The sequence below is a fragment of the Procambarus clarkii genome, chromosome 42 (assembly GCF_040958095.1).
Source record: "Procambarus clarkii isolate CNS0578487 chromosome 42, FALCON_Pclarkii_2.0, whole genome shotgun sequence".
NCBI lineage: Eukaryota > Metazoa > Arthropoda > Malacostraca > Decapoda > Cambaridae > Procambarus > Procambarus clarkii.
Window position 1 is genome coordinate 13,068,442 of NC_091191.1, and position 14,645 is coordinate 13,083,086.

General features: G+C 47.8%; 1 protein-coding gene across 1 annotated transcript in view; it reads left to right on the top strand.

Annotated features, from left to right (window-relative positions):
• The window catches only part of LOC123750614 (putative neural-cadherin 2), an 80,289-nt gene extending 68,327 nt beyond the window's left edge, over positions 1–11,962 (top strand). Inside the window, exons 7-14 of the mRNA XM_069339581.1 lie at positions 428–619; positions 1,337–1,515; positions 1,615–1,804; positions 3,977–4,086; positions 4,900–5,028; positions 8,952–9,158; positions 10,088–10,339; positions 11,319–11,962. Of these exons, the coding sequence (XP_069195682.1) occupies positions 428–619; positions 1,337–1,515; positions 1,615–1,804; positions 3,977–4,086; positions 4,900–5,028; positions 8,952–9,158; positions 10,088–10,339; positions 11,319–11,392 (1,333 nt within the window). The 3' untranslated portion in view covers positions 11,393–11,962. The remainder of the gene's footprint in view (positions 1–427; positions 620–1,336; positions 1,516–1,614; positions 1,805–3,976; positions 4,087–4,899; positions 5,029–8,951; positions 9,159–10,087; positions 10,340–11,318) is intronic.
• The last annotated feature ends 2,683 nt before the right edge of the window (positions 11,963–14,645 follow it).

Sequence of the window (14,645 nt, forward strand, 5' to 3'; positions counted from 1 at the left end):
ACACAGATGGTAGGAGTGTATCGTGCCCCACGCACACAGGTGGTAGGAGTGTATCGTGCCCCACGTACACAGGTGGTAGGAGTGTCTCGTGCCCCACGTACACAGGTGGTAGGAGTGTATCGTGCCACACGTACGCAGGTGGTAGGAGTGCCTCGTGCCCCACGTACACAGGTGGTAGGAGTGCCTCGTGCCCCACGTACACAGGTGGTAGGAGTGCCTCGTACCCCACGTACACAGGTGGTAGGAGTGACTCGTGCCCCACGTACACAGGTGGTAGGAGTGCCTCGTGCCCCACGTACACAGGTGGTAGGAGTGTCTCATGCCACATGTACACAGGTGGCAGGAGTGTATCGTGCCCCACGTACACAGGTGGTAGGAGTGTCTCATGCCCCACGTACACAGGTGATAACACGTGTTGCTGCCGCAGGTTCAGGACGCGGAGGAGAGGAGGTGAACTGGTGGTGATGACGTCACAACATGGGCGGGACATGTGGGCGGTGGAGATGGTGGGCGGCCGCGTGTGTGTGGTGCTGCGTCTCCACCCGCGACCCACCACCTCCCTCTGTCTCACCCGGGCCGCCCTCGCTGACGGCCGCTGGCACTCTCTCCTTGCTGCAAGGTACACGCGCTCTCTTATTGCCTCTCTATCCCTCTAGTGATGCATACAATTACTGATGTTACATCTTACCACTGTAACATTGACACCTGTGCCACTAGCGCTGTAACATTGGTACACTATTTCAGTCACTGCAATCCTGGCACTGTATCACTGTAATACTGATATTGTATCACAGTAATACAGGCTTTGTATCACTGTAATTCATTTATTGTGTCACTGTAATATATTCATTGTATCACTGTAATACATTCATTGTATCACTGTAATTCATTTATTGTGTCACTGTAATATATTCATTGTATCACTGTAATACAGGCATTTTATCACTGTAATACAGGCATTGTATCATTGTAATACAGGCACTCTGTATTCCTCTAAAACTAATGACGTAATATTTGCATTTAATCAATGTATTAATGTTTCACGGGCATTGTTATTCTACTGCTTTAACATTAACATTGCAGAGCTTGCATTACATCACTGTAATACTAACAACAATATGGTCTGTAATACTGTGCCTGTAATACTATCCCTGTAATAGTGTCCCTGTAATAGTGTCCCTGTAATACTGTCCTCGTAACTCTGTCACTAAATTATAGGCATTTTGTTACTTTATCTTTACTTTATTTTTCCAATTTGCCTTTAAACTAATTTGTTCACACAAAAGAGAAAATGTGAGCGGGCCTTGTAGGTCAGTAAGAGGTGTGTCCCTGGCAGGTACGGCTCTGCGGTCTTCCTGACGGCTGACGACGGCGACGGGGACCTGTACAACGCCTCGGTGGTGCTGGAGGGACGCCAGCTGCTGCAGGTGGACGGCCAGGAGGGCGTCCACGTGGGAGGCACGCCCGAGTATGCTGGAGTCACCGTGTTCAGCATACACAGAGACTATCACAATGGTTAGTGTTAAACTGGGTATGTTGAGTATATATATTTATATATAAATATGAGGGAGTGAGATAGACATATAATATTACTCCTGACCATTACCACTATAGGATGTATGGACGACCTGAGGATCTCCGGGCGGAGAATACCACTACCGCCAGCGATCAACAGCACAGCCTGGGGTCAGGTCAGCGTGTTCCAGGGCGTCGAGCAAGGGTGTGGTGGTCCTCTTGCCTGTGCCAATGTCTCCTGCAGGTCCCCGCTCTCCTGCGTCGACACCTGGAGGTCCTACCATTGCGGGTCTGTACACAACAATTCTCTGGTGTCCATCGCAGTCAGTTTTAAACTTTCCCAATAACATACTTTTTTGTTGTTCTCTTGAATTGTTCTTCTATTTAATTGTTGTTCTCGTAAAATGTTAGTCTCATAAATTCTTGTTGTCCTCCATTGTAATTCCCCGGAATAACAAATTGCTGATCTGGACGCATATATCTATAATTAGATACCAATTGTTACACAATTTATTGTACTATTCTAAATCTCGGGAAAGTTGGCAGCCTTATACAATTTTTGTCCTCCCACTGACAACTCTTAACAGGGATTAATTATTATTTAGTTAATATATGACCTCTCTTTGAGGTCTTAAAATTCGATTTAACGAACGGCCTCTGATGTGTATTACTCTTAAAATATGGATGTATAATTACTAACATATTTCCTTATTTAGATATGAAGTTAAAAGCTGGTAGTGACAGGTGTGGACATCACAGGTTTGTTGAGGGGCTGGTAGTGACAAGTGTGGTCATCATAGGGGTGGTGAGGGGCTGGTACTGACAAGTGTGGTCATCACAGGTGTGGTGAGGGGCTGGTAGTGACAAGTGTGGTCATCATAGGGGTGGTGAGGGGCTGGTACTGACAAGTGTGGTCATCACAGGTGTGGTGAGGGGCTGGTAGTGACAAGTGTGGTCATCACAGGTGTGGTGAGGGGCTGGTAGTGACAAGTGTGGTCATCACAGGTGTGGTGAGGGGCTGGTAGTGACAAGTGTGGTCATCACAGGTGTGGTGAGGGGCTGGTAGTGACAAGTGTGGTCATCACAGGTGTGGTGAGGGGCTGGTAGTGACAAGTGTGGTCATCACAGGTGTGGTGAGGGGCTGGTAGTGACAAGTGTGGTCATCACAGGTGTGGTGAGGGGCTGGTAGTGACAAGTGTGGTCATCACAGGTGTGGTGAGGGGCTGGTAGTGACAAGTGTGGTCATCACAGGTGTGGTGAGGGGCTGGTAGTGACCGGTGTGACGAGGGCGCTGGTAGTGATAGGTTTGGTCATCACAGGTGTGGTGAGGGGCTAGTAGTGCCAGGGCTGGTAGTGACAGGTGTGGTGAGGGGCTTGTAGTGAGAGTTGTGGTCATCACAGGTGTGGTGAGGAGGTAGTGACAGGTGTGGTCATCACAAGTGTAGTGAGGGGCTGGTAGTGACAGGGGCTGGTAGTGACAGGTGTGGTCACCACAGGTGTGGTGAGGGGCTGGTAGTGAGAGTTGTGATCATCACAGGTGTGGTGAGGGGCTGGTAGTGACAGGTGCGGTCATCACAGGTGTGGTGAGGGAGTGGCAGTGACAGGTGTGGTTATCAAAGGTGTGGTAAGGGGCTGGTAGTAACAGGTGTGGTCATCATAGGTGTGGTGAAGGGCTGGTTGTGACAGGTGTGGTCATCACAGGTGTGGTGAGAGGCTGGTAGTGACAGGTGTGGTCATCACAGGTGTGGTGAGAGGCTGGTAGTGACAGGTGTGGTCATCACAGGTGTAGTGAGGGGCTGGCAGTGACAGGTGTGGTTATCACAAGTGTGGCGAGGGGCTGGTAGTGACAGATGTGGTCATCACAGGTGTGGTGAGGGGCTGACAGTGACAGGTGTGGTTATCACAAGTGTGGTGAGGGGCTGGTAGTGACAGATGTGGTCATCAAAGGTGTGGTGAGGGTCTGGTAGTGACAGGCTTGGTCATCACAGGTGTGGTGAGGGGCTGGTAGTGACAGGTGCGGTCATCACAGGTGTGGTGAGGGGCTGATAGTGACAGGCTTGGTCATCATAGGTGTAGTGAGGGGCTGATAGTGACAGGCTTGGTCATCACAGGTGTGGTGAGGGGCTGATAGTGACAGGCTTGGTCATCACCGGTGTGGTGAGGGGCTGGTAGTGACAGGTGCGGTCATCATAGGTGTGGTGAGGGGCTGATAGTGACAGGTGTGGTCATCACAGGCGTGGTGAGGGGCTGGTAGTGAGAGTTGTGGTCATCACAGGTGTGGTGAGGGGCTGATAGTGAGAGTTGTGGTCATCACAGGTGTGATGAGGGGCTGGTAGTGACAGGTGTGGTGAGGGGCTGGTAGTGACAGGTGTGGTGAGGGGCTGGTAGTGACAGGTGTGGTGAGGGGATGGTAGTAACAGGTGTGGTGAGGGGCTGGTAGTGACAGGTGTGGTCATCACAGGTGTGGTGAGGGCCGGGCGCTGAGCAGTAGTGAGGAGACGTGTGAGGACGAGGACGAGTGTGTGTGGCGTCCTTGTCTTAACGGAGGCACCTGCTTCAACACCCAGCCAGGTGAGGCGTCCTTGTCTTAACGGAGGCACCTGCTTCAACACCCAGCCAGGTGAGGCGTCCTTGTTGGCACATCCCTTGCGAGGCCCCCTCCCTTGTGGGCCCCCCTCCCTTGAGGGAACTGTCCTTGTCCGGATCTTCCCGTATAGGGCCCTACCTTGTGGGGGCCTCTCCCTTATAGGGCTTTTCCTTTTGGTGCCCTTCCCGTGTGGGTCCCTTCCTTTGAGGGGCCTACCTTGTGTGGGCCTCTCCCTTGTGTGGCCCCTCCCTTGTCGGACCCTCTCTTGTGGGACCCGTCCCTTATGACCCCGTCCCGTGTGGGCCCCTCCCCTGTTGGACCCTCCCTTGTGAGTCCCTCTCTCATGGGCCCCTCTCTTGTGGGCCCCTTCCACATGTGCCCCTGCTTTATGGCCCCCCCCCCCTTGTGGGGGGCCCTTCCTTGTTAGGCCCTACCTTGTGGGTCCGTCTCATATGGGCCCCTCCCTTGTGGGCCCATACATCTGATTTGGATTGCCTATTCATCCACCAGACGGATTGCATATCCAACTAACTTGGACTTATCCCATCTCTCCTTGCTTGCCTATTCATCCACCTGATTTACATTGCCTGCTCTTCCAACTCGGACTGTCTACACATCTACGACAACTTGGACTGTCTACTCATCTTATTCATCTTCTATAATTGACTTGGAATTTGACACTACTTCCTATGTTTCTAATGTACATGAGTGAAATTCTGTCCCACCTAATAACGAGATGTGTAGACTTTTTTTCTTTTAAGTTACCCTCGTCTAATGGTATTCCGTTCTCTGTGAAGGCTTCATGTGTGCGTGTCCGGCGGGGTTCAGCGGACAACACTGTCACCTGCCAGACGTGGGGGAGACTTCACTAAAACTGCCGCTCGGGATCCTGGTGACCATTGTCGTCTGGTGCACATTTCTCCTGCGTGAGTATATCTACCTGTTAAGTTCACTCTGTAGATGCAGCTTTGGTGATGTGCAGCAGTCCACGTCTTTAACGATGTGTGACAATTGTTTTTTTATTGAGTAGTTTATTTTGTAATTGCTTATGTCTCATATTATTGGAAATTGCTATTATTTCTTAAACTTTGCTATAGTGATTGCTGGACGCCTTTAAGTCCGGCTGGGACGTCATCGGAACCTTCAAACAGGTCACGTTTCTGATTGATCTCCAAAGAGGTATTACCAATTGACTGTCCATAGGAGATAAAGTTCTCTGTGGGGAAGAACAAAGCCAGTTGGGAGCCAGGGAGGATCCCCAGAAGATACTAATCCCACCACTGCACATAAAATTTGGGCTTATGAAACAAGTTGTCACAGCGTTACATAAGAAGTCAGAAGCCTTCGAGTTCCTGCAAGATTTCACTCTAAAAAGTCTTAGGCATATGTCAAAGACGATGTCGTCATCAGACCAACAGATAAATAAAGATCGTAGAGTACAACGAATTCCCCAAAGAAGGTCACAAAGAAAAAAATGGGTCGTAAGTAAATTTTTTCATCAAATCCCAGGGCATGTTCTTGTGGCGCTGAGCCTACAAGAGTGAGAAAGGTTGAATGGTCCCAAAGCCAATAAATGACAAAGAACTCTATGACAAGACCAGGATTCGCATCTGCGTTTCCAGGGCTCATCCCACTCAATCATTCCAGCGGAATATGGGCGATAAAAACACACAACTAAAAGTTTTGTTTTATATTATTTTAAAAGGTAATATAAAACAGAAAATTTTTAAACCATATATTTTTTTTAATTCGTATCCCTATATAATAATCTATATGATAAAACTCCTCATAATGTAATATTCATCATTATTCAGCTGATATTTTACTGATATGTAGATAATAGTCTACATCATTAGACTACTGTCAGTGTTGGTCACAACATTAGACTACTGTCAGTGTAGGTCACATCATTAGACTACTGTCAGTGTAGGTCACATCATTAGACTACTGTCAGTGTAGGTCACATCATTAGACTACTGTCAGTGTAGGTCACATCATTAGACTACTGTCAGTGTAGGTCACATCATTAGTCTACTGTCAGTGTAGGTCACACCATTAGACTACTGTCAGTGTAGGTCACATCATTAGACTACTGTCAGTGTAGGTCACATCATTAGACTACTGTCAGTGTAGGTCACACCATTAGACTACTGTCAGTGTAGGTAACATCATTAGACTACTGTCAGTGTAGGTCACATCATTAGACTACTGTCAGTGTAGGTCACATCATTAGTCTACTGTCAGTGTAGGTCACATCATTAGACTACTGTCAGTGTAGGTCACATCATTAGACTACTGTCAGTGTAGGTCACACCATTAGACTACTGTCAGTGTAGGTCACATCATTAGACTACTGTCAGTGTAGGTCACACCATTAGACTACTGTCAGTGTAGGTCACACCATTAGACTACTGTCAGTGTAGGTCACATCATTAGACTACTGTCAGTGTAGGTCACATCATTAGACTACTGTCAGTGTAGGTCACATCGTTAGACTACTGTCAGTGTAGGTCACATCATTAGACTACTGTCAGTGTAGGTCACATCATTAGACTACTGTCAGTGTAGGTCACATCATTAGACTACTGTCAGTGTAGGTCACATCATTAGTCTACTGTCAGTGTAGGTCACACCATTAGACTACTGTCAGTGTAGGTCACATCATTAGACTACTGTCAGTGTAGGTCACATCATTAGACTACTGTCAGTGTAGGTCACATCATTAGTCTACTGTCAGTGTAGGTCACACCATTAGACTACTGTCAGTGTAGGTCACATCATTAGACTACTGTCAGTGTAGGTCACATCATTAGACTACTGTCAGTGTAGGTCACATCATTAGACTACTGTCAGTGTAGGTCACATCATTAGACTACTGTCAGTGTAGGTCACATCATTAGACTACTGTCAGTGTAGGTCACATCATTAGACTACTGTCAGTGTAGGTCACATCATTAGACTACTGTCAGTGTAGGTCACATCATTAGTCTACTGTCAGTGTAGGTCACACCATTAGACTACTGTCAGTGTTGGTCACATCATTAGACTACTGTCAGTGTAGGTCACATCATTAGACTACTGTCAGTGTAGGTCACATCATTAGTCTACTGTCAGTGTTGGTCACACCATTAGACTACTGTCAGTGTAGGTCACATCATTAGACTACTGTCAGTGTAGGTCACACCATTAGACTATTGTCAGTGTAGGGCACATCATTAGACTACTGTCAGTGTAGGCCAAGGTCTACACTGAGTAGACCTCAGTGTGTTGGGCAACATTAGACTACTATTAGTGTAGGCCACATATTAGACTGTTCTCTGTGTAGGCCACATCATTAGACTACTGTCAGTGTAGACCACATCATTTTACTACTATTTGTGTAGGCAATATATTAGACTGCTCTCAGTGTAGGCCACACCATTATACTACTGTCAGTGTAGGTCACATCACTAGACTGTCAGTGTAGACCACACCATTAGACTACTGTCAGTGTAGGTAACATCAGTAGACTGTCGGTGTAGGTCACATCACAACACTCTCAGTGTTGGACACATCACTAGACTGTCAGTGTAGGTCACATCATTAGACTACTGTCAGTGTAGGTCACACCATTAGACTACTGTCAGTGTAGGTCCCATCATTAGACTACTGTCAGTGTAGGTCACATCATTAGACTTCTGTCAGTGTAGGTCACATCATTAGACTACTGTCAGTGTAGGTCACATCATTAGACTACTGTCAGTGTAGGTCACATCATTAGACTACTGTCAGTGTAGGTCACATCATTAGACTACTGTCAGTGTAGGTCACATCATTAGTCTACTGTCAGTGTAGGTCACACCATTAGACTACTGTCAGTGTTGGTCACATCATTAGACTACTGTCAGTGTAGGTCACATCATTAGACTACTGTCAGTGTAGGTCACATCATTAGTCTACTGTCAGTGTTGGTCACACCATTAGACTACTGTCAGTGTAGGTCACATCATTAGACTACTGTCAGTGTAGGTCACACCATTAGACTATTGTCAGTGTAGGTCACATCATTAGACTACTGTCAGTGTAGGCCAAGGTCTACACTGAGTAGACCTCAGTGTGTTGGGCAACATTAGACTACTATTAGTGTAGGCCACATATTAGACTGTTCTCAGTGTAGGCCACATCATTAGACTACTGTCAGTGTAGACCACATCATTTTACTACTATTTGTGTAGGCAATATATTAGACTGCTCTCAGTGTAGGCCACACCATTATACTACTGTCAGTGTAGGTCACATCACTAGACTGTCAGTGTAGACCACACCATTAGACTACTGTCAGTGTAGGTAACATCAGTAGACTGTCGGTGTAGGTCACATCACAACACTCTCAGTGTTGGACACATCACTAGACTGTCAGTGTAGGTCACATCACTAGACTGTCGGTGTAGGTCACATCACAACACTCTCAGTGTGGGTCACATCACTAGACTGTCAGTGTAGGTCACATCACTTGACTGTCAGTGTGGGCCACATCACTAGACTGTCGGTGTAGGTCACATCACAACACTTTCAGTGTTGGACACATCACTAGACTGTCAGTGCAGGTCACATCATTAGACTGCCAGTGTAGGTCACATCACTAGACTGTCAGTGTGGGCCACATCACTAGACTGTCAGTGTGGGCCACATCACTAGACTGTCAGTGTGGGCCACATCACTAGACTGTCAGTGTGGGCCACATCACTAGACTGTCAGTGTGGGCCATATCACTAGACTGTCAGTCTAGGTCACATCACTAGACTGTCAGTCTAGGCCACATCACTAGACTACTAAACCTTGAGCTCATCACGTGCTCCTCCCAAAACAGTGCTGATCTGCGCCTTACTGCTGCATCAGCACCACCGCCGCTCTGCGCTGCGCAGAGGCGCCGCTGACAACAAGGAAAACGCCGTCAGCTGTGAGCAACAGGTTTCCCCGCCCTGCAACAACACGCCCAACCTGCTGGAGCTGCAACTGTTGACGCCGCCCAAAGCCAACGGTCAGCCTGCCTGGACCAAGAACCCCAACATAGCAGGTATGTGGCCCTCCCCCCCCCCTACCAGCCTGGACCAAGAACCCCAACATAGCAGGTATGTGGCCCCCCCCCCCTACCAGCCTGGACCAAGAACCCCAACATAGCAGGTATGTGGCCCTCCCCCCCCTACCAGCCTGGACCAAGAACCCCAACATAGCAGGTATGTGGCCCTCCCCCCCCCCCCCCCGCCTACCAGCCTGGACCAAGAACCCCAACATAGCAGGTATGTGGCCCTCCCCTTACCAGCTTGGACCAAGAACCCCAATATAGCAGGTATGTCGTCCCCCTACCCGCCAGCACCAAAAACCCCAACATAGCAGGTATGTGGCCCTCCTCCTACCAGCATGGACCAATAACCCCAACATAGGCGGTATGTGGCCCTCTCCCCTACCAGCTTAGACCAAGATCCTCAACATAGCAGGTATGTGGCCCTCCCCTTACCAGCATTTACCAGAAACCCAATATAGCAGGTATGTAGCCCTCTTCCTACCAGCCTGGACCAAGAACCCCAACATAGCAGGTATGTGGTCGTCCCCCTACCAACCTTGACCAGAAACCCAACATAGCAGGTATGTGGCCCTCTTCCTACCATCGTGGACCAAGAACCCCAACAAAGCAGGTATGTGGCCCTTTCCACTGCCAGCCTGAATCAGAAACCTTAACCTACCAGGTCAGTGGCCTCTTGAGTTGCATTAAGTACTTGATCAAAGCCAGCGAATGGCTTCATCCCGGTAGGCATCAGAGGAGCCCTTCAATACCATTCACAAGTGATTAAGTATCTTTATAGTTTCAGCTTTCATATGCTATTCGGATCTCTGTGTATAAATCGCTTGCCCTTGGAGAGAACTGTATTTATATCATTATCTTGTCAGCTTATGTAAGTTTTTTCTGAGAATGTATTGTTTATTTCATTTAATAATATTGGGCAGGCGTAGATGTGCTGCAGGTGGACGCCGCCTCTGAGACCAGCAGCATGGAGGACCAGAGACGGAGCGGGTCCTTAGTGCCTGCCCCGGACGTTGAGCGTGGAGGCAAGAAATCCGGAGGGACGGCGTTGGAGAAGGGGAAGCAGAACGGCGTCGGCGGTAAGAGAGGTACCGGCAGTATCCCTCCCGCAGGGGACCACCTGAGGAATTATGCTTACGAAGGCGATGACTCTTCTCCCGGATCACTGTCTTCCTGTGAGTTTGAACTGCTGTGTGTGGAAGATACATGATTTTGTTTTACATGTTTTAAGACCAGAGAATTGTTTGCTGCACTCATAAACACATGCAGAAACACACACACACACACACACACACACACACACACACACACACACACACACACACACACACACACACACACACACACACACACACACACACACACACATACACACACACCACAATCACATACCACACTCATCCATACATGCTCACGAGTGAGCAGATTACTAGAAGAGTACAAGATTACATTTTGTTCTGTAATTAAGAAGTTAAATTCTTACCTGTAAAACCGTGTTATTTTTAGTAATAATGTGCAAGGGGTCGTCGGATCCCTTATTTCATCTGTTGTTATAAATTTGCTATTCTAGGATGTCGCAACAAATTATTAAGAATGTATGTCACATTAAGAATAATCTGAAGTATGTTTTTCTATAGATCATCCACGTAAATTTAACCTGTGTTGTGATAATATGCGATGTTAATGCTTCAATAGTTTTGTGGATCCAGTAGCAGTATTAATGGATTTCTTTCCTACTGAATGTTCCACGTTAGCTAAAGGCCTCACTTACGTGATATATATCAACGTTCCAATTAATTTTCTCATTGATATATTACGTTAGTGGGATTTTCTTGTCTTGGAAGTTAGAGGGTTCGGTTGATGACCTTTACCTACACCAGAGTGCTTGGGGTTTATATGTGAAACTTGGACCGGCTTCAGTAGAAGCCTGCTAATCTCCCGTGGATTCAGTGAAATCCCTGGTTGTATAACTTACACCATGTTGTGGTACAGTGGTAAGGTGCGCGGCTTGACGTACCTTGATCACTGGTTTGAGTCACTTCAGTGCTCCAAATGATTTTCTAATTACGCTCAGCATTACTATAACAATACTCTCAGTGCCACTCTTGCAGTATCAGTGCCACTATTACATGCTGAGTAAAACTGTTACTTCAGGTCTGGAGAGCTGCAGCGGAAGTGCCAAGTTTCTGGGCGGATTCCGTGAGGTGGCGCACATGCTGGAGTCCTGACACACCGCCAACACCAGTCCACAGTCCACCCACTCAACAACAGCCTCAGGCAAACCAAACGGGGCCTCGCCCGTGACAGCAGTTATCTGCACCTCCATTGGAGCCAACAGAGGGGTAGCAACCTCCACCCTGTACGTAACGACTAGGCCTCTGTCCCTATCAGCCAGTGACGACTTCACGGGGCTGCAAGACCTTGAGTGTGGAGTCAGTTCTGTCTCGCCGCCAATGCCAGATCCTCCTAGTGCCTTCGGAAGGAAATGATTAGCTTGTTGGTAGTGAAGAGTTTTTAAATATCTGTCCAGAAATTCATTCCCTGAAGTGAAACAAATCTTTTGTGCTTTTGTATCACCATACCCGTTAACTGTTCCCTGTTGTTTGTCTGTGCACAAAACCATTTTTATTACTTGACATTTGATGTAATTCGTGTAATTATTCGTCCAGTTTCGAATAACTTTATACAAAGAGAGAGAGAGAGAGAGAGAGAGAGAGAGAGAGAGAGAGAGAGAGAGAGAGAGAGAGAGAGAGAGAGAGAGAGAGAGAGAGAGAGGGAGAGAGAGAGAGAGAGAGAGAGAGACTCTTCATCCCCATACTAGGTTGTAGACAATATAATGGTTTGGTTTAATGCTGGACAAAAGGCCTGTCAACCATGGGAGGGTTATTAAGGCCACTACATTATCTTACTGACCAACCAAAAAGTATACATTGAGTTATGAATATTCCAGGACTAAAGTCAACTCTGAACAGTATATACACCGAGAAGTGGAACACATCTCACGGTGGGTATATCCCTTGGGCGGTATTCATTTGTTGAAGCACTTGTTAAATGAAGACTCTAAGGTTGGTAGGAGACATTTTCGCAAAACTCATGATATTTGCAGCAAATTATCTTAACAAAACAACTGCAGAGAAGACGGTGATGACATTCATTGTCAGGCAGGGAAACACACACACACACACACATTTTCCGTGTGTGTGTGTGTGGCTTTTCTGTCCATCTTAAAGAAGTTAGGCCGTTTAGTCAATTTTATGCTTGCATGCTTCATAGCCTATTCGAGTCATTCTTATTGAAGTAGAAAGTTTCAATTACGTGAATCTTCCTGTTTCCTGAATTGCTGAACTTCAACAATAATATCCTCGATTTACAACCACTAACAAGAGGTATCACTAGGACCCACAGTTTTGTCTACAGAATTAATATCGAACAATGCACAGATAGATCTCTTGAGGAACTTGTGAGTGACAAGGATGGAGATCGAGCTGTGAAATATTAGCTTTCTTTATTGATAACTATATAAGATATAGTGTTTTACTTAATTATGACTAGAATATTTTTTTTGTATATATTAATTTTATTTTATAACGTAGCATAAGGCGTTATTATCAACGTAATTTTTTAAATAAAAGTTTTTTGCGTGTGGAAGTGTTGTTTTCGTGTTGTCCTCTTGGCCCGTTGGTGGCCGGCCCAGCCGTGGTTTCAGGCGTTGCTTGCTCGGTGTCTGAACCCAGAGGTTTTCCAGCACCTCCGCCTCTTTCAGCACATCGGGCTGGTGCGTCACGTGACTGGTTCGATCTTCTCCTCGATTCTTCGCTTATGGTATTTTTTACTCGAGTTTGTCATCTCTTCTGTGGTGACTAGGTGGTTTCCTTGTTAGTGTCCCACATGCGGGTTTCATTTCAGTGGCAGTATGAAGTTTCCTGGCAGTCCTTCCGTTTCTTTTTGACCCTTCGTCGTTGTAATCGCTTTCGGTTCAGGTGGTGTTGTCCTTTCTCTCTTGGTTGTTCCATGACCGTCATCTTATGCTGAATACTGTCTCCTCGTATCGGGCGGCACTGGCGGAGCCGCTTCAGCTTGCTTTCGGTATAGATGTTACTTCGGCCCCGTTTCGCAAGCGTTCTCGTGCGTTGTTTCACCTCCGGCCTGCTCATGCGCCGCCTGAGCCGTCCTGGTCATTGGACAGACTGCTCTCCTATCTCTATTCTCCTTGGTTTGTTTTGGCCCCTTCGGTTCAGGATTGTTTCTCGAAGGTTCTCTTTCTGTTGGCATTGCCCTCTTCGGGATCGGGTCGGCGAGCTTCATTCTCTCCTCCGACGCAGGGGTTTCTGCTCTTTCGGGAGTGGTAATCGGTTTGTTCGTCTGCAGCCGTCTCCTTCTTTTCTGGTGAAGAATGAGACGGCTGCTTTCCGGAGGGGTCCTTGGGTTGAGATGCCTGGTTGGCCAGGCCAGGGGTGCATCATGTTTTGTGTCCGGTTGCGGCGTTCCGCCGTTATTTGCGCGACACGGCTTCTGTGTTCAGGGACGCGCTTCGGGTTGATCTGGTTTCCCTTCTTCCCTGTTCGCGGGTTCGGGTTTCCCGCGAACAGGGTTAATAAGTCTAGCCAGCCTGTGCTCTATCCCCGTGCTCATGACGTTCATAAGTTCGCTGCTGTTGCTGCCACCTTTGACAACATGTCCTGGGCTGACACTAGGGCGCGGGGTTTTGGGCAGTCGAACAGGTTCATGGCTGCGTGCTACCTCGTGAACGTTCCTGGGCCTAGTCGGGCCTGTGTCGCTTTGGGTCGGCGGATGCAGCCAGTTGTCTCGACTTCGGGTTGAGGAGTGAGCAGCGACCGCCTCCCGGGTAAGTCCCTCTGGTTTTCCATTGTGGGTAGTTATCTCCGGGGAGCCGTAGGGGCTCCCCCCAGAAAACCAGAGATGAATATAATGAAAAGCCATTTTCTGGGTGAGACCCGGAGGCTTCCCGGCAAACCTTCCTCCCCCGGTCGGTGGGTTTTTCACGTGTTTTGATGTCCAGCCAGTCCAGGTGGATTGCCAGTGCAGTGGTTTGGGGCTTCCCCTTTCCCCTTCTTAGGAGGGGGGAAGCTGCGCAGACAGCGGCGCAGCGATGTGTGACGTCATGCTCGTTTCTGTTAGGAGAGTTCTATACACATGTTCACCAGAATAGGGGTTTGTTTTGGGATGCTTACCTTTCTGGGTGCCAGACCCGGTTGATGGCAGACATAGAATGCTTCCAACCACACGGGGGTTTCTATAGGCCATTGCTCCTCGTGCCTCTTCTGAGGAGGACAGGTTCTAGCTCATGGTCCCCAGTAGGCCCACAGAATTCCATACACATGACTGATGCCAAAGACTGACATTAGCATATCCACCGGAATATCCTCGGGGGAGCCTCCGGAGCTCACCCAAAAAATGGCGTTTCATTATATTCAACGCTGGTATTTGTGCTTACTGGTTAGGGCTAATGTTGTGAATAAT